Source organism: Echeneis naucrates, chromosome 8 (genome assembly GCF_900963305.1).
Source record: "Echeneis naucrates chromosome 8, fEcheNa1.1, whole genome shotgun sequence".
Lineage (NCBI taxonomy): Eukaryota > Metazoa > Chordata > Actinopteri > Carangiformes > Echeneidae > Echeneis > Echeneis naucrates.
This window is the reverse complement of record NC_042518.1, coordinates 11,427,607-11,451,409: the sequence shown is the minus strand read 5'-3', so window position 1 is coordinate 11,451,409 and position 23,803 is coordinate 11,427,607. Positions and strand designations below refer to the sequence as shown.

Here is a 23,803-nt window from a genome sequence, read left to right as displayed (position 1 = left end):
CAACTACAACAGACTACACCTTATTTAGTAAACTCTAACTGTACATTAACTATACCAAAGATTAATGAATAAAACGCACCCCTTTTTGTATGTATGCTGCAGAAAAGAAATGTTCATTCAGAATAGGCTCCATGTGTGAATTTAAGGGAACTTCGTGAATCTTGGTCAGTAGAATTAGAGTGTCTTATTGATGACGTGGGGCTTCAATAGCTTCTAAAAATAATGGACTTTCCATTTAAAGTCCATTCATTCTTAAAGAAACAGACCTGGTGTCTGAGGGGGACCTCCGAGGCAAAATTCAACCTTGAAGTAAAATTCTTAATAAATTCAAGCTATTTCATTTTTTTTCTAATTAGGAGGAAGTAGATGAAATATTGACTTGAGTTCACTTTGACATGAATAAATAACTACTACTGTTCTCCTCAGAAATGTGTCTTTGGCCCATCCTATCCTCATCTAATCTCCTTAACCTCCCCCTCCTCCTACTTTCAAAGGTGTTAATGGTTTCAGGTTTGGGTGGAGAGTCAAAGTTTCACTGAGTCGGGTTGCTGCCATCTAGAGGTTTATTTAAATCCTCCTCTAAACACAATTATGCAACACTACACGTAAAAATATTGCTGTGGTCTTATGAGGTAAAATTATAGAAATACAATGTAAAGTAAACTAATTTAACATCACACCATCTCTCATTTCACAAATCTCACGCACACAGACGGACACACACACACACACACACACACAAACATCACAGTTTCTCAAGGTAGAATGTTTTCATGCAAATTTATATTTTCGTTTAAAAACTTAAAAGCATATTTCTCTCAGCGGTTGCATTCCTCCATTAACTAAATGTTTTGCCACTTCACAGGAAATCAGGCTGGCACTCTTTCCAAATGCTCAACCTTCAATAAATTCTTTGCTTTTCCAAATACAGCTGCTTATATTGTTTCTCACCTGTATGCAAGTGTTTTCTGAACAGCACGAGTGGTTCAGAAAATGAACGGAGCGATGTGAAAGGAGGAGCTGAGGTAGTACCCTCACACAGAATCTAAAAGGCCTTTGGAGCTTACTGGTAATGTACTTTCACGAATACAATTACTTTGGCTGAGCACTGTAGAACTTGCTTGAATATGATAATAGGGTACAACCCACAGCCTCTTCCTCTGATAAAAAAAAAAAAAAAAAAAACCTGTTCTGTTTATGACTTTCCTCCCCTTCACTTTACCACCCCCCACCCTCTGGCAGGGTCTTGTACAGTCTCAGAGGTTTCAGATTTTGTCCTTTCACAAACATCTATCCCCCCACAGTGGGGATTACACCCCCGTATCTTGCTCCTCATCTTCGTCCTCCTGCTGTGGCAGGAGCCGATAGTGTTCGTTGCCCATTGGCAGGAAAGCCGTCCTGGGAGGAGTCTCACCTTCTTCAGAAAGGACTCTGTGGCAGGAGCTGGAATCCAGCTGCTCAGTTGAGTTACATTTGGTGTACAGCTCACGGTGCACCTCCTGGCCGCCTCCTTCTTCAGATTGAGTGTTTGGGACTGTGCGGTTCTTCAGTGTGGAATGGACGTAGCCAATTGGCACAGGTAAGGTAGCAAAGACAATGAGCATGACAATCATAGCCAGGGCCCAGCCGGGGTATTCAAGGGTCATCTCAGAAGCCTGAAAAGATGAAGAGACGATGCTTAATATTTCAGCACTGAAATGACCATGATGGCTTTTCAAACATTTCCTCTTACTTTGAGGTGAATGATTCCTTTGTGGACAGCATATTGACAAATGATAAAACTAAACAATTTTGTAAATGAGACTCAAGACTCATAGGCAGACACTGACACGACACACAACCAAATGTAGATGATATTATAATACATTCTTCAACAGGTATGACTGAGACAAACTTAGAGTTGTGCAGTTCAATATATTCTCATGCAGTTGGGAGAATAAATCCAGACGAGTATATCCATGCAACATATTTTTTTGAACATCTTACTGTGCTTTGATTCCAGGCAGTGTAAGTTGGTCCTTTGAGGACCATGCGCAGCAAACTGGCAGCCAGAAGACTGGCCATCGCCAGCAAGCAAACATATTTCCACAGATATTTGTAAACCACAGGAGGGCGCCATTTGAGCATGACTTCAATGTCATCCAGGAAGCTGCAAGTGGTAGAAAATACTAACATAAGAATGATCTTTTTCTTAATTAGAAATGAAGGGCTAGGTTTAACAAGAAAAATGAAATTGTGAACTTTGTTTCTTACCGATCGGTTCCATAAACCCAGGCCACACTAATGGTTTCAAAAATGACAACGATGATGAGTGGTAGGGTTGCTGAGTAGTCATCAAACATTGTCACAAAGTAGTTACCCGAGCGTTGGGTAAACAACAGCCCTATCAAGAAGCCCAAAGCACAACTAGATACTGAAAGACAAAGAAGAAAGCAGACAGTGTTGTAAAATAGTGAAGGTCGAGAATAAAAAAAAGAAAATTGTATTCACCAGTTAAAATATACTCCAATACCACACACACACACACACATAGAGCTGTTTTCTTCATTTGTGTCACTCTCGTGTTATATAAAATACTTTTGTATGTAATCAGGACCAAGTAATGTACATTATTAACTTTCAATAATTATTCAGCCCAAAGAAATCAAAATGTTCGGGTATGCCTATATTCCTACAGAAAAGTTGTTTTGTTTTTTTGTTTTTTGAAGTTTCAATCCTTCCCAAACAGAGTAATGTTTGGACCCATGTTAACATTTTTACCAGTGAGTATGGTCCGGTGGCGCCCCAAGAGGCTGAAGTTGTCCATGAGAGGAGTGAGGATCCCCTGCATGGTCCCAAACATGGTGCTGAGGCCCAGGTTGAGCAGCATTAGGAAAAAGAGCGTGGACCAGAAGGGGCTGGCTGGGAAGAGGGCCATCACTTCAGTGAACGCTATGAATGCCAGGCCCGTCCCTTCAACACCCTGCACACAAGGAAAACAGAGACAATATGTCTGAAACAGAATTAACCAGATACGGAGTGATGACGGCAAAGCAGTACTTTCGTGGCTCCATGCACAGCGAAAAAGCCACAGCAACTTATGTGAATCCGGTCATATCCTGTTAATGTTCAGTCAAGCTTACTGCTCCTATGGCTGTGTTTTGGAGAATACAGAATTTTGTGAGAAAACAAACTGCTGAGAGATACCATGGCTTCTGTGTCTCCTCCTCTGTTTCTTTAGTTTCTCCTTTCACTCCTCTGTCTCAGCTTGCTATCATCTCTCCTGCGGACCCAGTAGATACAATGTCCTATATGTTTGCTTCCTCTTGCCTGCTTGATATTTCACGGCACCTCTTAAATTCCTCAGGGATCCTGGGAGACTCAGAACTCCACCTATATATGATATGTTATTGAATGCTGAACCCCTGTCTTTTTAACCTAATAAAGCAACTCCTAGATGTCTTTCCTTTTTACAACATAGACATAAAAGACATAAAGGAGACTAAAAGTTTATTTATTAGAGTAGTGTCTTTCTCTTTATATCAGCATTGGACATGTATAGTATTTTAAATTTTCCCCACTGCCTGCCACTTGTGCACTCTGTTAAACAGCCCTCACTTTATTCATCTCCTCCTCCAGACTGCAGTCAGTGATGTTAGACCCCACCATGGAGCCGTAGTGGCTGTACCACTCTCTGTATTCATCTACAGACACTGAACCTGGATCAGACATGTTGAACCAGGGCCACCAGTGCTGGTTAGATCCATGTGATGTCATGGAGCTCAGCAGACCAAGATTTCTGGAAGAAGTTAAAAATAAAGATTTTTCTCACTCCAGTATTGTGGCCATCTTTGATTTTTTTCACTATTTTTCATTAAAATTTATAGCAGTTGAATGAATGCATTATAGTTTCCAAACGCCTCCAAAATATATATCCATGTAAAGCATTAAACCAATCACTCTATCTGTAAATGTAACTCTTCAAAATGTTTTGCTAATTGTGGACCAGACAGGCATATTCATACTTAGCCACACAGCGTAGTGCAATGTTCTTGGCACGGAAACCCAGCACCACAAAAACGACTAGCGAGGCCAGCACAGATGTCATGAAGTTGATGCTAGACACCATCAGCGCGTCCCTGTGGCAGTTGTTGTGGACCGGATTGTAGGAGGAATATGCGATAACAGAGCCGTAGCCCAGACCGAGGGCAAAAAAGACTTGTGTGGCAGCCTGTCGCCACACCTGCACATTGCCCCAGATTTCAAGCTGAAAAATACCACAAAGCAAAGTCTCATTAGGTCCAAATTATTGGAATTCAATGGTCATTTTGAATAAACTCTCACTTGATTTCGATTTAGTTAAGAATTGTAAAAGAAAACTGAAATAACATGAATTTGATGAGACATAATATGAAGCCTTACTTTAGGGTAAAACATGTAGGTGATTCCTTCCATAGCACCGTCCAACAGCAACCCTCTGATGAGGAAAATAAACAGCACCACATAGGGGAAGACTGAAGAAAAGTACATCACCTACGATTTGGAGAGAGAAATGAGTCGTTCGACATGAGTTTCATGTCTGCCAGTTACATGAGGTTAATGCCAGCTGCTGTATATGTTAGCTTAGCACAAGGACAGGATTGGGGCGAAAAGGATGAAAATAAGCCAGAGGAAGGTAACAGGGTCTGCCTACCAGCACTCTGAAAACTCAATAATGAAAATGCTAATTGTTCCCTTTCTGTTTTTGTGGTTATTAAGCAAGCTGGCTGCAAGCTATAATCTTATCTTTACCGTTTTTACCAGATAATTATGTGGTACAAAAGTTCTCATCTAAGTATCTGCCTCATAGAGGGCACGAGTTTGTGGTCTTCTTTTCACCATCTTTTGTGTGTGTTTGTGTGCTGGAGTGGTGCTTTTTAATATGCAGGGCAACATGGGCCAAAAACCAGAAGAGGTGTTAAATTACCTTTGCAGAAGACTTGATACCCTTGATCATTGCCAAGGAGACGATGGCCCAAGCAGCCAATAAGCAGCCTGTCATGATGGGGTTAAACTCCCCAGATTCTTCGATGGAGTTTGTGATGTTGAGGGCTTTCCGAAACCAGAAATATGAAGTCGGGGAGCTGCTTGCACATTCCCTCACTGTTGATTAAGGAGACACAAAATAAAGACTATCTGACTGGGATCTGCTGTATGCGACACCTTATTTGGTTTAATTGTATGAGTACCTGTTTCATTAGTGGTAGCATCAATTGGACACTGCTCCCATGGCAGAGGATACTGAAAAGAATTGCCCATGTAGAACAGGCTCCATGCGATGATAACATTGTAGTAAAGAGCCACATAAAAGCAGACCTGAAGCAGAAGAAATGGTTTATTTATATATTATCAATATTTACATAGCAAGTCCAAGATAGGCCACAGTATGTGCTGACTGGCATATTGTACATTCTGTGTAAAGCTCTTTCAAGGTCAAAAGTCTATTTTAACAACAAACCTCAAATGACCTAAGATAGGAATTGGCAAAATGTTGTGTTTATATAGAAGTGCGCCTTAGAAGTTTTTAATAAACCAATTTTTTATGAGGAAAAGTGTACCTAAGGAGTGAAAACTATTTTTGATTCTGACATTGACTGGGACTAACAGAGCAATGAGGGTTTTTGAAAAATAAACAAGTCTGGGGGGGAAAAAAAAGAGTGAGGGCGTTTTAGTGTATACATATACGTCTGTGTGCCTTACTTACACAGAAAGCTCTTGTCTACTCCGTGTTTGCCCTCTACTCCTATATAGAAGTAGTTATGTAACAAACTGCCAGCGCCACAGCGTGCTCTCTCACATTTCAGCACTGCAAGATGTCATCATCGTCTTTCATTAAGTATACACACAGCCCGGTAGGTAATAAAAAGGAAGTTGTTAAGTTGTTGACAAAAAGGAGATTAAAAAAAAGTAGATGGTTTTTGGTTTTGGTTTTTGGAGAATTGAGTGGAGGAAGACCTTCATTTCTATGAATCTTTTCATATTTAACTACACAATATTTGAAACCAAATCATAAAGCAGCCAGCCTGCTCGAAAAACCACAGCAGGCTAACTAAAGCAACTATGAGTGATAATTTTTTTAGACATGTGAAAACATCCACCCTTTATAGTTGTGGTTTCTCGAAGAACACAGAAGGAGAATAGATTTTATGGCTTCCCCATATTCACTTTTATTTAACCCAACTAACAAATAATAGGAATAATAGTATACCTTAAGGGAAATGAACTGCTCAATCATATATGCTTACAAAAAGCAAAATTTAAATCCTCACCATGCAGCTGGAGTAACCAATTCCTGCCAGTTTTGGGGAGATGTATTTCCACACACCGATGCTGCCCTGTCGAATGCTCTGGCCAGCTGCCAGCTCCATAAAAAACAGCGGTACTCCCACGATCAGGAGAAGAAAAACATACAGCAGCATGAAAGCCCCTGGAGGGAGGCCAGAGCAACAGATTTAAGTAACATATAGAAATTGCATAAGTTACCTACAGTAGCTGACTCATTTTCACAGTTTCTTTTATACTCTGTGTTTATTCTGCCTGTCTCGATTTTTTTTTCTTGATTTGATGTTGTGCAGTGTTATGCTGACCAGTCTTAAAATGACACATCAATAAATAAATATACATGAGACACAAGCAATTTTGTGTGGTTTATATTTCTTTTTAGAGACACTCACCACCTCCATTTTGGTGGCAAAGGTAGGGGAACCTCCAGACGTTCCCCAAGCCCACACTGAACCCCACCTGGGCCAACACGTACTGGATCTTTGAGTCCCACGCCGGTCGGTCAACATCATTTGTCTCAACTCCATTGGGAGCAGGTGCAAGCTGAGCTTGAGACTGACCCTCACCTAGCCAGCCTCCATCCTCGTTGCTTTCCAGCGAAGGTTTTTCCATCTTGATTTAAACACAGAGAAAAAACAACGTAACCAAAAAAACCCAATTGAAAATTCAATGACGGCAAATTATTCCACATGCACGCGCAACCAGCACTTGTGTGTCAGGCAAAAACATGAACTCCAAATGTGTTTTCCATTTATTTGTGTTTCACATTCGCACAGATATCCACTGTGTCACACTCAGCATTTGTCAGGACCCCACGCTCTGTAACAATACGGACGTTCTGTGGTGTCTGAGGAGAACTTGGAGTGAGACACTTTGTTGTTATAGTGTCACTTGTGCACTAATCTCGGTTCTTCACCTGCCACCATCACACCACATAGCCATTCATCACATCTACATTCTCCAAATATGTCAATGTAATCCAGTGATGTTTTTTTTATTTTTTTATTTTTTCGTTCACGCTCTCTGTGAATACAAACCCAGCTCCTTCTTATTAAATGCATGAACTTTCTTTTGTTAGATCATCTGCATTCTTTGCATTTTAACTTACAAAGTGAATAACCCTAATGTCAGATGATAATGAAACCAATCAATCACATCAATCAGATATAATCAGATCAGTAGACTACCCGGAAAACTACACGATCCTGATAAGCAACTTAGCGACTCTCAGTGGGCTAGATACAAAATAGCTTAGCACCAGCCAAAAAGCCTTCTGGACATCACCCAGCTGGATTATTTCTCTGGGTCACTGTTGGTATCAGCTGGTGAGAATGGAAAATCACAAGGGGTGTGTGGCCCAGAAAAGTACGTGGCTGGACAAGACATATGGCCAGCAAGAGCAGGTGATTTCAGACGTGCATACACACATAGTTCCATACACAGAGAATTGTGAGTGTGACAAAAATATTTGTGCACACACAAATAGAGAGGAGTGGAAGCGGGAAGAGAAGAGGCCACATAGGAAGAACTAAGGATGAGGGTCTCTGGCGATGTGTGGGTGGGTAGGGCCCACTGGGAGGTGTTAGGTTTGCATTGGTTCACTCAGTGGGTGGTGCTGAGGTGCATGGGTTGTGGATATAGTTGGTAACAAGTCAGGAGGAGGCTACTTGAGTTCATTTTGAAAACTTTATACTAAAAATAAAGAAAGACAAATCTGCTTCAATTAAGTTTTTTATTCACTGTTTGTTAAGACTTCAGTTCTATAAGCAGCCTTTTAAAACTGAGTAGCTGTTGTCTTTTTCACTCCAGTTGAATCTGCGCTCCAGATTCAATTTGTCATTTCTCATTAACCATAAAAGGCTTTGGTTGTAGGAGTAGCAGAAATGATGAGTTGATCAGTAAGTAACTGGGAACTCATCAAGAACAATTTTGAAAATCATGTTAAATGAAGAAAATATTTCTTAAGAATATTAACCGGCAATCTACTAGTCCAAGTGTTTCAAACATGAAGCTTTGCTGCCTTTATTTCTATTAGATCATAGGAAGTGTTTTGCCAGCATAACCTAGTGATTCAACAAGGTTACCTTGGTGACAATATTTGTGAGAGATAAAGTCTGACTATCAGATCTTTTAGCCTTGGTGGCTTGGATTGGCTCGAGCACCTCCACAACCTGGAAACAGATAAGCGGTAGTTGACGAGTGTGAGTGCGTGAGTGAGTGAGTGAGTGAGTGAGTGAGTGAGTGGGAAAAACTACTTGTGAAGGAAACAAAGAAACATGTTTCAGTTATTGAAACAGGTGGTACATGGTGCATGATACAGGTACACTTCAAGTCGTAGTATTTCAGTATGTCCGCTGCTGTAAAACAATAAGGCAAGCTGTTTCTTATTATGAACTTCTTATAATTTGTGGAAAAAGAAAATGACTGCAACAAACTAATTGGCACACAATCTGCTGTAAAGTGAGTTTATCTCTGCTGTCTCTGAAACTCTAATAAGCTTTTAACCTTTAACCATGTGAAAAACTGGTGGAAAAATCATATGCATATTCATTCTTCACTTCTGGGCCTCACTGTATAACTCCTTCCAAAAGAGTTATATTTTTATATACTTGGAGGACCTTAAATTATCCTCGTGTCCCAAAGCCCCTTTCCTGCAGTACACACACACACACAGCTGTAATGTTTTGCCTATTGGTCAGTCAGAGTCTATCTCTGGTTACGGTTTGAAAACCACACCTCCTCTGACAAAAGTAAGAAGCAAAAACTCATGAAATACTGGCATTTTGTATTTTGAATACTAATTGGTATATTAAACTATGTGTTTAGAAATAGGCTGGCAAGCACTTTCCCTAATGTATTGTATCCCTATCACCTTTATCTGAGACCCATAAACAGTTTCCTTATCGCTCACTCAGGTTTTCTCTGCAGCCAATTTCAAAATGCAAAAGACACTGTCATGCTTTATGTAGATGGACAGTCAACTAAATTGTACACAATAGTTAAGTCTGATGGAGTCTGTGGATTTGTTCGTGTCATTCTGCAATCTTAAATTGCACATCAATTACTGCAGTCGACACAACCAGGTAGAGTGGGAATAAATCATTAGTATACCTTTTTCTTTATGTCCATTAGTCAGGTTAATGTGTTAAACAGGGTTATGTATGCTATGTGTATGCTATGTGCATCACTTTACATTCACACCAACCCTCTACAAATAGCCAGAACAAGGACCCTTTGACACATGTGATTTCACATGGCAACTTCATGTTTGAAAAAGAGCCAGAGCCATTTCTCTTGTAAATGTCTCTTTGGCAATCTTGGCAGATTTACGTAACACTACCATCTGAGACCATGAGTAAATTAAACAGCCACATTCATTGGGCAACCAGCTAACTTGCAATGCTTTTTTAAGTTTCATTTGAGCCAGCTGCTGCAGGACGAAGATCGGATAACAAAACTGGCATGTGAGCGAAACAGAGTTGAAACAAGAGCCAAAGCCAGACTCTAAAGTCTTTTTAAGGGTTTTTCAGTTCAAAACGAGAAGCTCACAAGATCTGTTGCAGTGTGCAACACACCGACTGACTGAATGACCGTGTCAGCATGTCTGATAACAAAATGTAAGAGAATAATATTGTGGGTTACAAAGCAAATAACGCTGCACCAAGAAAAATGGGCGCAACTGTTTATGATCCATAATAGCATGGACAATATGCACAGATATTCACCAAGAAATAGATTTAACGCTATTCCCCCAGGCCCACAGGGGGCTATTGCATAACCTGAGTGGCGGTCAGTCATACAATTTTCCCCTCCTTCAGTGAGGCTGAATCCTAAAGAAGCCAGCAGGATATAAATACATCTACATACCACCAAACACCAAAAAAAAAAAAAAAAGAAAAAAAGAAAAAAGGACATTTTTGAAATAGAAACGATATTAGGAAAGATACAGGCTGCAAGTATGCACATCTGAGAAAGCCATCACATTAGAGATGAACTACTATGAAGTCTCACCATACATTTTTAGTTCCTCGCGCATCAGATCAAAGTATTGGAAATGTCTCCACCAAATGGAGAGACTGATCATGTAAAAGTTGTAATCTGCAGTTTGGTGGATGCTGCTGGAGAGTGGCAGTAGTCTCAATGAACATGAAGAGAAGAAAATCAGCCGCACACAGGAGATAAACACGAGTATGGCAAACCTCAGCCTTAAAAGCTGTTCATGAAGTGAGCAGAGAGGTTAACGGTACGTAACACAACACATCACAACGCACAGCTGTTGGTGCAAAGCGAGCATACCCTGCTGTCAGCAGCAGCGTTTCCAGCAGCAGACTCACACCGCTCCTCACCGGCTGACAAAAGCTTTTTCCTCCACAACTGCAGACCACGTTTCTGGTGTTGGTGCGAACCGCGTCGTCTCCAACCCGAGGAGAAATGTCAGGGAAGTTGGTGCTGTTGGAGCCAATGGGAAAACTGAGGGGGCCGAACTGCGCTACCCTAAAACGGTCAGTGGGGTTGGACTGCCCAACACAACACAACGCACACTGCTGGTTAGTCAACGTGTGTGTGCGCGCCCTACAGGCTCTGGGTACACACTAAATAACACATCATGCTTACGCTCACTTTATGGCTATTTAACACACGCCTGCAATTTAAATGCGCTCGTATTAATGTATTTAAGGTACAGTGCACACTTAGGTGCAGTCCGCGCGCGCAGCCTTTACAATTTCACGCGGCGCCCAAAAAGGTGCGAATGAATTTCCCGCTCTGCTAAATAACAGCACGCTCCTAACAAACTCTGCAGCTCGACCAATCAGCGCGATGACCCGACTTTGACTGACTTGTTACAATCGGACAAAAGGAGCAACGCGGTCAACCCCTGCTGCTAAACACAAACACAGGCTGGAGTTCTGCTTCTGCTCCGCTTTGATTTACTCTACATACAAATATAGCCCGTGATTGTGTACAATCACAAGCTGAAGAGCAAAAGCTGCGTGAAGCCATCATCTTCTCATAATCCTCAATGAACAGCTGAACTCAGTCAATAACTGATGCTGAAAAGCAGGAAAGAAGTGAGTGTTGTTTTCGTTCGTTTGTATTTTTCTGTACAGTGTTTTATTATTCCCCCTCCTTATTCTTAATGTTAAATGTTTGTTTTTATGTAAAGCACATAGACTCTGAAATGAGCTGCATAAATAAAGCTAGTTCACAGCAGTAAGTCTACAGAGAGAGAACAGGCAAACCTCTGCAGAGTTGTAACACCAATTCCTACAAACAAAAGATAATTACACTAAATTAACACGCCAAAGGCAATGCCAGTTTGCAGCTGCAGAGATGTTTTTATGCCACCAACTTTCCAATGGAGAACCCTTATCTTATAGTTTATACTAAAAGATAAAGAAAAAGTTTATTCTGGGTAAGAAAAGGAAAGAAAAAAAATTCCTGGAGCTAAATAAATCTGACATGACACTGATGGAAAGAGACAAGTTGTGTGGCCTCACAACTGGGCCATAGCAGTTAGTAGTAAATTCCCTGTCTCCACCACCTGTTGACTGAATATTAGGTCCCTGTTCCCTCTAGTGTCAAGAATGTGCCAGATGACACTAAATAATGAGGCCCTGCAATAACATTTTGACATTTAAAAAATAAAAATTGGAAACTAAAACTGAAGAAGGAAACCTATGTCTAATTATAAATTATGTGGGTGGTGAAACTAAAAAAAGAAACAAAACAAACAAAACTCGGATTTTAGTTTTTTTTTTTATTTTTTTCTTCATATCTTCTGACGTTAAAACAAATGTTCACTCTCAGTATGTAAATCTGTTTTTCTTCCACTGTTTTATTTTTTTGTTAGATGGGAAACAACTGCTCATTGTGCCATGAATGCAGAAGTCCGCTCAAGTAAGGCAGTTGACTAACCTTGTGGTGGTGGTTAGTTGTGGGTCCCCACCAGCCAGACAAGCTGCAGGAAATACGGCCCCACTCTCTCCATCCTGAGTTACAGCGTCCAGAAGTGTCTTCACAGAACTTTAAGATGTCACAGCGAAGTGGACCTTTGACTGTGAGTTGACAACAAGTCATCACTGTTAGGATACAAAAATCTGTGCTGTTATTTGTATCAAGCTTTAATGGTATCTGTTCTACCAGGTGAGACACGACGACGCCCCTAAATAAAGACCATCCTCAGAACGTGAAATGTCTCTGGGTCAGGGTGTCGCCATGACAATACCTAAACTAAATGAGGCGATTAGACTGTAATATATTAGTGCTTTAGTTCTTTTAATGCCATTTGTTTGTGCCAGTGGAACCTTTTGCCGTGTCTAATTTGTTTTCCAATACAAGTTGCTGTTGTTAACTTTTTCAAGTCAGGTTTTGTTTTCAATGGCAAATTTCATTTTCAATGCCTAAGTTTAGTATTAATGCAGAAAGTTATTGCCAATGCCAGGACTGTAAAACATGTGCAATTCACGCAATTGTGTGAGTACAGGACGACCCTGCATCCTGTGTCATTTGCTTCCTGTCTCAGTGAAAGTGACAGATAAATACACACAGCGCAGCAGCAGAGGCTGAAACAGCAGGAGTGAAAGTGTCCGCTCCCTCTTCTTCCCATTTACATCACAGGATCAGCCTTCACCCCTGCGATTGGACTGTGCATCACAAGGGTCAATCTGGAAATCAATACATCACTGAGAACTGCACAGTAAATCCTAAATGAATAATGGAGATCAACTGCAGGTCAGAATCATGTGATCTGTCAACATTAGTAAAACAAACTAACTAGGTTAATTTAAACACGGGGAAACAGTTCTGAAAATGTTTTTGTGTAGTCAGGCTTTAAGCATGGCCAAGACAAGGCAGCTGCAGAGTTGTAAAATTTCTGTCCAAGTATACTATTGCTACAGTCTGTCAGGGTCAGACAGTCAGTCAGCCCTTGTGTCTTTGTGTTAGGGTCAGTTTAATTTTGTTGTCACTTCCTGTTTTATTTTGAAGTCCTTGTTTTTTCCCTGTCATCCTGTCAAGCTTCCCATCTGTTGATTGCCTTCCCAGCCCTCATGTGCCTGCCTCTGGCGCCTCCATTTGGGTCCTCACTCCTGCATTCCCGTGACACAGTCAACATCTTCCCGGATATCTCACAGCAGAGCAGCTGGTCCAAAAGTGTGAGCCAACCAGACATTCAGGTGTTTTTCTGCTACTTACCTACATACATTCAATATCGATCTGAGACCCAATATTAAAGGTTTAAATCCTTCTCCTATATAATTTTTTTTATCATTTCTTTTTCAGACATTTGAAAAAAGGTTATCTCTGCCTTCTGACTTTGCACTTGGAAAAAAAAACTTTGAACCAATAAACATCTAACATTCACTTCACTTTACATCTCAGATTCTAAATGGATGCCATTAATTCAGACTTGCTTTTTTTTTTTTTTTGGTGTAATTTAAGCAATGAGTGGCATTTAGTGTAGGATTGGTAGGTGGTAGAATTTCAGAGGGAGCGCTCAAACCTAATTAGTTATTAGGCCAATCAATTGATCATTAAATCTCAATTTTCTACAGTTCTCAAACAAAACTTGACAACGCTGAATTGGTGTTGGAGTTTGAGAAAGGCTGCGTTGCATATTTGGAATAGCATCTGTCGCAGTTCAGATGGAAGCCCTGTGGCACAAACCAGAGGCAGTGGATGGTAGGAATGCCTGTTTGAAGCAAAGAGACGCTCACAGAGATGCAGGGAGGAGAATGGGAGGGAGTGAGTGCGTGCATGAGAGAGAGAGATGAGAGTGAAAGCAACACAGGTCGAGTGTGAAACTAATGTCAGACTCGTTTTTCTCGTTTGTGCATTTCTCTTGAAGGTGGAACGTGCCCGTGTAAACAGCTAAGCTCAGTGCACATACAGCTCAGCACAGGGATTGGTTTCTGTGCATTGGATTTAAACACTGGAGCCGCACTAAAAGGTACAGTGATGAATCTAGATTTAAGGTGTTAACGTTGCTGTGTAAACTGCGTGTGTGTGTGTGATACCTGTCATATGTTACACAGCTGCTTTGCATCAGACGCTTTGTACACTGTGAACACTGTGTGAGGGCACAGTTGGAAAGAGTTAACGCAGTGGTGTTCACTGCTTCTTGAACCTGCTGGAGGAGAAATTACAGGTGGAAGGTGAGAAAAGAGCTAAAGTGTATGTCTCCATCGAGCTCTGGTGGTTTTGTCAGCTGCATTTCATGCACCTGACAGTGGTTTTTCCTGTCAAATGCATGTGTCACTTTGGCGCACACAGACCTGCAATTGCACAGAATAGTTTGCATTCTTCCAATCAGCTTTAGGAATCTATCGCTATTCATCGGCTTTTATTAAATATTGGTCTAGATCAGTTAAAAACTGTAAATCAGTTGAGATAACAGTGAATCTTGGGGCTGAGACAACAGCATTGAAGGAACAAGAAATTATGAAAACATTGACTCAGGTAAAGCTGATATGAAGGAAAAAAGCTGAAATGTTTTAAACACTGTTCCTTGCAGAATATGCATACTTGATTTATTGTTTGCATGCTTGCACGCTAGATGTCTGCTCAGGTGGTCCCCAGAAAGCCTCCAGGGGTCCAGGTCATGATACCCCCGAGTCAGCAGCGGCCTCCTGGTGGCTGGCCAATCTACAGATATTCTAGCAAAGGTAGGTACACTCTTCTCTGCACACTATCTTCCTGCTTAGAACCAGTCGACTAATTCTGGCTCTGTTTTTTTCTATATTCATGATTGAGTTTGGTTTAATGGCTTTTTTCTTCTTCTGCACAGAGAATCGAGACTACGACGACTCCCGTCATACGTTTTCGGTGAACGCAGAGAGAGAAGTGGTGTGTACATGTGTAATAGTTTAGCTCTTCATCTGCGTAGACAATAATGTGGACCAGGTGTTTATCTTTAACTGAGAGCAGATGGCAACATGTGCAAAGATTTAAACAAAGTGTGAAACCCTGATTGAACGAAGAGACAGAAACTGTCTATATGCAAGTGAGGACATAACAGCAGTGATGAGGTGATAGCAATCTGCATATTGTTTAGAGCAGAAAAAAAGAAACATTTGTTATTTGTCACATTTGTATTTGTATGTACATTTTTAAAGAAGGAAGAAAACTGCCTCAGCAGTGATAGTGTAATATTCTGAGGCGTGGCCACCTCTTACTGAAGAAAAAGGCCTTCACATTAAAATGTGTCACAGGTAGCCTTTGGGATGTTTGTCTGTTGAAATAGAGCAATTTATTTTAGACTCTATAATTAGTAACGTCAAAACATATATTTCCAGTGGTGTTCTGTTTAATACCTGAAAAGAAAAGTGAGACAAATGCCAGAAAAAGGATTGGTGCCCTTGGAAAGAGATTGTTAAAAATACTTTGTTTTTGCTTTTTTGTTTAAAGTTGTATCATGGCTGGCTGTTGTAAGCTTTGATTCACAAGATGTTCATGTGGATGTGGTGTTTGGACAAAATAAGATTAACAGATTAGAAGTTTATGAATAAGCCAACGCCTCTTCCATCACAATTATTGAACATGATTAGCCCTACATGTGTAAAGTTATCTCCGGGCTATTACATTAGATGATGTGGTGGCTCTTTGTATCTTGTTTGGCTTAACTCATAGCTTTTTCAACTGTACAACATAACTGCGCTGCACACATTATTAAAATAGTTTCTGTTAATTACACGGGCAGCTCAAACATTCAGCGTATGTCTTTTGTCAGGGGATTCTGAACCACTGCTTTGACGATGTGGAGCGATTCATGGGACGATTGCAACAGACGGCTGAGGCCCAGAGCATTCTCAACCAGAGGAAGAAGAAGAAGGGGAGCAGGAAGAGCAACAATCCAAACCAGGAAGGTGAGAAGAGGGGGGTGCAGAGTAACAAGTAGAAGCAGGAAACTTGCCACAGGATGAACATTTGCACACTATTCAACAGACACTTTGCCAAGTGAAAACGACATCATTTAGAAAATTCTTGGCCGCAGTATTGGATCAGCAAGAAACACAACAATATGCTTCATTCACTATTTTGGGTTGATGGTGTTCCCATCATGAATTAGCTGTTGAGAAAAACGATCCAATTATTCACATTCAACAACTGTGACTTCATCGCTGGGACCTGGCAGTTGAGGTGTGATAGGTAGTTCTTGTATGTGCTTGCCTTGATAACCTTGATTTCTGGTCAGTGAACACTGGGCTAGGTGTAACCACAGACAAGACTAAAGACAATGAACATATGACATTAGTCATTGACTTTGCTTTGTAAAAGGGTGCTTGCTGGAACAAGCATGATGAAGCATGACTTTATTTTACTGTAATCTTTCTAATATTCTTTGGTAATTATACTTTCTATTATTATTTGACTTCCTAGCTATTTAACTGTGCTGTTGTGTGTGTGCAGATGATTTGTTGACCACAAAAGCTTGCCCTCCACCAGCAGAAGACTTTGTGGACATCTTTCAGAAAATCAAGTACTCCCTCAGTCTCCTGGTGAGAGCAGACAAGTCATGTGGCAACTGAAAGAATGTGATGACAGTGTGATGAAACTGCTGGAAATCAAAAAATGTTCATGACTATTTACTGTTGTCTCTAGGACCGTGTCAAGTCATTCATCTCACAGCCGGCCGCCCCGGACCTGCTGCATCACATCTTCGTGCCTCTTAGACTAGTGAGTCACCATTGTTTCTTTCAGAGGCTCCTCTCTGTGTGACACTGACCACGGTGACCTTTTTCACAGATGGTGAAAACCACCGGAGGGCCGGGGTTAGGCATGGCAGTGGTTAGTCCAGCTATGACCAGTGGGGCAGTTGTGCTGCTTCAGGAGCATCTCACTGAAGAGGAAAAGGAACTTTGGACTTCACTAGGGCCCAACTGGACTTCACCCTAGTCTGTGTTTGTGTGCATACTTGTGCAAATTGTTGTTATTAGAGCGTGCCATGTTGTACTAACAAAACCCCAAACCCCCTCTTTCCCCAGTTCGCACCTCAATTTATCGGTTCCTCCGTATTCACCTGTCTTCCTTGATGGATGGCAGCCTCAGGCTTATGACTCATCTGGCCAGCATTTGGAAGATCCCATCAAGCTGCAGCACAAGCAGGATGCTCTAAGGGAAGGGAGGGAGGCACGACAAATGGCAGAGAACCCTGATGAAGGCACAGACGATGTGTAAGCCTGTAGACATGAAAAGAAGAAATCATAATTATTTCTTATAACAGCAGTGGCAATAACAGCCTAATTCCTGATAGATGTAAACAACAGTATGGTGTTCAGTAAAATAGTTAGTGAGCAATGATTTCTGATTTGTCATCGTCTACATTTATGCTTTGAAACGACATTTTCAGAGATGGAAACAGGCTCCCACCGGAGGGAGAAAGATTTTTCTGCTGCAGTTATGACTTTGTGGCCAGAAACAGCAGTGAACTCTCTGTGCTACATGGGGAAACATTGGAGGTAAAAACCGATAATTAGAACGACCTGTTACACCTGTAAAACTACATAAACTGAGCGCAAACACATGTGGGACACTTGTTTTTGATCACATTTTTCATTGTCATTTAAGACCTTTTTGGAACAAGACTTATCTTGCAAAAGTTGTTCACAAATGACTTGAAATCTGAATTAGTGAGAACTCCTTCTTTGCCAAGACCACCCATCCACCTGACAGTTGTGGCCTATCAAGAGTCGGTTTCTGGTAGTTTGTGCAGTGTGGGTTGTCGGTCTGAGACGCTGTTACAGGTGAAGGGGCTGGAGGACACCGGAGACAACAAAGGGCTCTGTTCGACATTCAGCATGCCAAGTAAAAGCCCTCTTGAAATATGTGGCATCTTTGTCATTGTGTTGTGTGTGAAAAGTACACATTGACCAGGTGGAGGCACAGCTGCTGTGCTTGTCTTACCTTAATATGTAGGTGCGATAACTTGGCAAAGAGGAAGCTTTCGCTGACATGGATTTAACAAAACAGAAATAGCCCCCTGTGTTTGAGTTCATATTTCAACTTGTGAAACAAAGCAAAAGTGTTCTTTAATCCAGGATATATAGATGGAGTTTGTCACAGAACCCAACTGATTTGTGTGGCGTCTTCCCCACAGGTAATTGAGTCATCAAAGCGATGGTGGAAGTGTCGAAATCGTTTTGACCAGATTGGATTTGTTCCCTTTAACATCCTGGAGCCGCTGTCTGCTCTGAACAACACACAGAGGGATAACTTAGTGGAACGCACAGAGTCAAAGGTACAACCACACACCTTGAAAACACACTGTGGTTTTCAATCTCATGCATTTAGCAGTTTTTAATTAATTCCTAATTTGACACCACAGAGGACCCCTCTGAGCCCCCTGAGCCCTCTGAGCCCTTCGACAAAGTTTTTCCCATATGCTCCATCAAGCCCGGTTGGGACTAGTCCAACTGCAACCAGCCCAACAGTGCGGCCGCAGAGCATGATTTTACCATCTACAGCAATGGGGGAAGATAGTAACCGAGGTAACAAACTTCATTTGTACCAATTTTAAAGGGACTTGCTCATTGAACAAATCTGCATCCAGAGCCTAGTCAACAGCACACAATTCTAACAGCACTATGTTGTAGAGATTTCTCAATTTTAAGATGCTAATGCCAAACACACAAGTAACATTCAAAACCCTGGAGGTTAAAACCAAGTTTGAAAATACAGAACGATGCTTTAAACTTACCGTATTGTTTATTGGCTGTTTATGGCAATGTGCTGGTCTGCATGTGAGTTTTGTGTCTGTGCAGTCCTGATAATGAATGACGAGCTTCTTCAGAAGCTGGCTGAGAAAAGAGGCTCAGTCCGGCCCCCGGTGGTTTCCCGCACAGCTGACACTTTGGCTCCCCTGAACTACCACTCGCCCCCTGCTGAGGTGGAGGCCTGGCTCACCGCCAAGGGCTTCAGGCCACCGTGAGTGTCCACTGCTGGAGACACCTCCAGCTCTGACAGTTTCCTCCAACCTGATTCAGTCAGGCAGTCGAACCTCTTGGCTCGCTTATAGCCATGTTTCCTCTTCTCAAGCTCCTGTAGTTACCCTGTAGAATATCACATCCAACATGGGTTGTGTGCTAAAACGGATTAAATGTAGGCATCTTCCTTCTATCCAGTGGCGTAATGGCTTTTACAGTACCAGGTAATTTCAAAATAAAATAGATTTTATTGTTTCAGTGGAGGAGGCTTCAGTGAGGTGTCCAGAGGTGCTTATTGGACGCTTTTATGTTAAGTGGTTTTCACAGATGAGTGCACTGTTCATGCTGTTTAGGTGCACACTAGCGCCCCCCACATGTCTAAATTTGTGTCGCAATTACGTTTCAGCAACTGGATTCTTTGTCATGGCACTGGTATCTGCAATTTTCTCTGACAATAAAAAGGCGAAAAGGAACCAACACTGAGTTCGCTGCACTTTTCTCCTCTGTTAGGACAATTCAGAGTCTGGGCATTTTAACAGCAGCGCAGCTATTTTCCCTGAATAAGGAGGAGCTCCGTGCAGTGTCACCAGAGGAAGGTGCACGAGTTTACAGCCAGATAATGGTGCAGAAGGCTCTTCTTGAGGTTTGTCCAGTCTTACTCTGGCTGTACGCACTCACTCAGTCATCCTCTCCCTCCCTCTCTCTCTCTCTTTCTGAGGTTATTGTTGAGTCAATGAGTCCTGAGCCAGTTGTTTGCTCAGCCTTGGGCTATGCAAGACTTGTCTCATTTTAGCACTTTTTTCTTGACCTACATTGAGAAGAGACTATTCACCTTTCAATTTATGAATTCAAAATGCACAAAAGCTGCTGGGTACCTTATAGGTCAATGGTGGAACTGGGGGTTTTCCTTTAGTTACTAAGGAGTTGAGGACCGTTTTGTCCTTGATCTGAAAAGTAGAGAAATTTCACATACAAGGTTTATTTAGCTTCACCTGTGTTTTTCAGACTTTAGTTTAATATATGACCAAATATCTACAATGCATGTATCAAAAAAACACCCTTGAAATTCCTCCTCTGTTGTGTCTCCTCAGGATGTGCGTAAGGCCTCAGAATTAGAGACAGTGATGGAGAAGCAAAAGCTGAAGATTGGTCTGAAATCAGATCCAGACGTATTCTGAGCGAGTTTTCCACGTCCATGAATTCAGATGTGGCATCAAAGACTATTGGACATAAATGTAGGGTTGCTAACAGTTTGGGCCACAGAGAGAAATGCAGATGGAGTTTAATTTTTTAGTCATACCTGTTGTTTTATCTCTTCTGTGCCACAGATTGATAAGGCAAGAAGCTGCGTTAAAGTCAGTCACTAACTAAAACTCAGAGTTTAAAGTTTTTCTTTTCATTTATTTGAGTCAATTATCAATTATTTGAAACATGACGATTGCATATGCCATATAATAAATATAACATGATCATTTTAATGTGGTATAGTTGCAAGGTAAACACTAGTACAATGGACTGAACTACTTTTCCAAGCTACAGTATAAAACCCATGAAATGCTTTATGCTTTATGATTAAAATGTTTCTCTCCACAAAACACTGTCGTCTGATTGATTTAGAGTTATTGGTTACATGTCAACCTGCTTTAAGATGATGCTACTTGTTGTAGAGAGTTGCTGTTTTAGATAAAATACACATTTTAACTTAGTTCATACAATTTCAGCAGTGACCTTCTGTGAGATGAAGTTTTAAGATGTTGCCTCTTCAATACATCAAACAAATGATCTAATTAGAGGAGTCATTTATGAGTTTCCCTCGATAGCCAAACCATCAAAACTCAATACTTAGCAGCCATGTGAAGAGCTGCGGCTGTTTTCACATTTACAGCACTACGTCTTCAGCAAAGACTGGACTGCGGTGATAGAATTTGTCACAGCATTGTGGCGATAGTTTGTATTTTAGGTGTAACTTTCCAGTTAGATAAGAGTCCCAACCGAAAAACATAAGTGTTTTTATGTTTTTCAGGCAATACGAAATACAGGAATTATTTCAGCTGAAAACAGTATCTGCTAAAATAGTAGTACAGATTCATAATTTAAGTGCGTGACAAACAGCATTAAGTCATTATTAAGAAATAAATAATTCAAAAAGCAAGTCATTCTAAAAACCAATATCCGTTTTGTGGAGGTAAAGTGTCATCCTACAGCGCTGTGAAGTGATAAACACATTGCTTGAGTACATTTGTAGTCCACCTGAGATTAAACAAAATGTGTAAACAGTGATTATTAGAAGAATTATTCACAATTCCTGACATATACTCTTCCTTACTCTAGACATCTTCGCAATGATTTTTTTCTGCTCCACACTTTATCTCCTTGTTTTAAATTTTTAAGCCAAGTAGAATTAACCCCCCCCCCCTTTTTTTTTTTTTTACACAGGTATTTAAGGACATAGTTCAAGTAACTTATTTTGCTGTTTAGCGTCGCACTTAATACACCTAAAAACAACACTGCTAAGTATGTAATTCATTAAATTATAATATTTAACTTTCATTAATTATTCTTCAGGGAGGCTTTATTGTGCATTTACATCCATTTAAGATGTGATTTAAAAAATTCAATTGAAAATCAGTGGCTGAGAAATATTAAATTGGTTAATTATTTGAAAGTCACATTTATTTTAATAAAACTCTTTGGGACTATAATTGCACTAATGTATGACCCCACCACTGACACGAGAGACACACCTTTGAGCAGCAGGACAGGTAGTTTTACTGATTCTTGCTGCGTTCAGGTCTCAGCTTCGTCACACCTCACAGGTGATGCTTTGGTCACAGCAGTCCCAGTTCAGGAGCTCTTTTCCTTGAAACCACAGCTGGATCTCCCTTTGAGCTCCCTCTTGTGAATCACTGGCGTGGACCACGTTCCTTTAAATGACCAGCAAACATCAACATTTTATCTCCAAGATACAAAAGAACCCCCCCCCCCTCAAAAAAAAAAAAATGCATTCTGTGGTTATACAGGATTCATAATTTGGGTAGGATTTTCATACAGTCCTGAAATGTATGATTGGTCACCTGCTAACATGGATGCTGAAGTCTCCGCGGACTGTGCCCGCCCGGGCCTCAGCAGGGTTAGTATGTCCCACCATGGAGCGTGATGTCTGCACTACATTGTGCCCTTCCCACACCTGAACAAAAATAGACCAAACACACAAAGAGCTGTGCACTAACAGTCGCTGGTGAAGTAAAAATGAGAGTCAGAGATGGAGCCCTCACCATAGCCACCACAGGTCCTGAGGTCATGTAGTGGAGCAGACTGGGGTAGAAGGGCTTGGTCCTCAGCTGGCCGTAATGCTGAGACAGAAGATCCTCAGACACCTTGTCAAAAAAAACAGCTGTAGTTTAACAAAAATGACTAGGGATGTTCCACTTTACTTAAACATCATAAAACACTCTTCCATACCTGCACCATTTTCAGGCCGACCAGCTTGAAGCCTCGCTGCTCAAACCGCTGAATTATTTGTCCAACCAGACGACGCTGAACTCCGTCCGGCTTAACAGCGATGAGAGTCCGCTCCTGAACACCTGAGCAACCTGCAGCATCAGACAGAGCAGATCAGCTGATCAGATGTTCACCATCATCCTGTTAGTGACCCCCCAAACTCCACTTTGTGAACAGACACATCACAAACACTGCCAGATGAGTCGCGCCTGCGCACTAGGCAGAGCTAATGAATGACTACACTCGATCAATTAAACGCAGAAGTGTTTGGCACGAGAACAACGTGGTCCGGTGACATTTTAATGTTGGTACGGCGCCATGAAGCGTCCGGGCCCGCTTGTTTCCCCACCATCACCATCACCTCCGCCTTCTGTCCCTCTAACCCAGTTCCAGTTCATGACCCCTGAGTTTGGCAAACCACTTTGTTTTCTCAACGGGTCCTTTAACTTCAGGACAAATACGTTACGCAGTGGCTTACACTCAGCACAAATAATAATCTGCTCTTTAATAAAAAACATTTATATCATCGTCACACATTTATTGATTAGGAATGAAACCTTAAACAGTAGTTTAAGTTAGTTCCCTCATCCAAGTTCATTTCTCTCACAGAAAAGAGTTCAGTCACTTACTGGATGCGCTCCGGTGTCCGGCCAGCCTGGCAGACGGAGATCCAGGAACCAAACATTTGGCGATGTGTTGGTTCCTGGAGAAGAAGTGTCGTCCAGTTGTGTTAAAAAGTCCTCTGCCGCTCTGAAACAGGATCATGTTTGGAGGCTTTGCTCTGTCAGACTCACCTGAGAGAATTCGACCCTCCTCAAACAACCCCCCCCCCCCCCTAACTGTCTGACACTGACACTTATTTAACTCCAGTCATGCCAGATGTTGCTGTCCCTGTCCTGGACACATCCCCCTCATGTCCAACAGTGGACAGGTGACCGAGCCAAAGCCCAACACTGGTCCTGCACCTCAATCCCAACCACCTGAGCCTTCACGATATTCACCAAACTGGAACTTCAAAACTGACGCAATAACGTCAAAGGGATGTTCCAACTAACCTGAACAGCATCTTTAGGACTGTGGAC

At 41.5% G+C, this 23,803-nt stretch overlaps 3 protein-coding genes across 4 annotated transcripts; 1 reads left to right on the top strand and 2 right to left on the bottom strand.

The window, feature by feature from the left end:
• Positions 1 to 1,192: 1,192 nt before the first annotated feature.
• Positions 1,193 to 10,673, bottom strand: slc6a16a (solute carrier family 6 member 16a). The gene is made up of 12 exons (XM_029508153.1): positions 10,597 to 10,673; positions 6,693 to 6,912; positions 6,288 to 6,445; positions 5,208 to 5,334; positions 4,946 to 5,121; positions 4,402 to 4,512; positions 4,005 to 4,246; positions 3,598 to 3,778; positions 2,761 to 2,962; positions 2,254 to 2,413; positions 1,987 to 2,149; positions 1,193 to 1,655 (listed from the first exon to the last, which is right to left on the bottom strand). The coding sequence occupies exons 2-12, from the start codon at positions 6,910 to 6,912 to the stop codon at positions 1,311 to 1,313; spliced, it is 2,085 nt and encodes a 694-aa protein (XP_029364013.1). The 5' UTR covers positions 10,597 to 10,673; the 3' UTR covers positions 1,193 to 1,310.
• A 2,684-nt stretch (positions 10,674 to 13,357) lies between these two features.
• On the top strand, positions 13,358 to 20,809 carry eps8l1a (EPS8 signaling adaptor L1a). Of its 2 annotated transcripts, XM_029508623.1 has the most exons (15): positions 13,358 to 13,475; positions 14,147 to 14,248; positions 14,855 to 14,963; positions 15,086 to 15,144; positions 16,028 to 16,163; positions 16,708 to 16,796; positions 16,900 to 16,974; positions 17,044 to 17,192; positions 17,283 to 17,471; positions 17,648 to 17,756; positions 18,395 to 18,535; positions 18,623 to 18,785; positions 19,059 to 19,221; positions 19,731 to 19,863; positions 20,312 to 20,809. In XM_029508623.1, the coding sequence occupies exons 3-15, from the start codon at positions 14,855 to 14,857 to the stop codon at positions 20,396 to 20,398; spliced, it is 1,602 nt and encodes a 533-aa protein (XP_029364483.1). In that variant the 5' UTR covers positions 13,358 to 13,475; positions 14,147 to 14,248; the 3' UTR covers positions 20,399 to 20,809. The 2 variants fall into 2 exon arrangements, with proteins under 2 accessions (XP_029364483.1, XP_029364484.1); XM_029508624.1 differs by lacking the exons at positions 13,358 to 13,475; positions 14,147 to 14,248 and adding an exon at positions 14,327 to 14,453.
• Positions 20,810 to 22,023: 1,214 nt separating this feature from the next.
• nme4 (NME/NM23 nucleoside diphosphate kinase 4) lies at positions 22,024 to 23,486 on the bottom strand. Its single transcript, XM_029508060.1, has 5 exons — positions 23,351 to 23,486; positions 22,683 to 22,813; positions 22,496 to 22,597; positions 22,295 to 22,407; positions 22,024 to 22,144 (listed from the first exon to the last, which is right to left on the bottom strand). Exons 1-5 carry the CDS (start codon positions 23,484 to 23,486, stop codon positions 22,024 to 22,026), a joined length of 603 nt encoding a protein of 200 aa, XP_029363920.1.
• Positions 23,487 to 23,803: the final 317 nt, after the last annotated feature.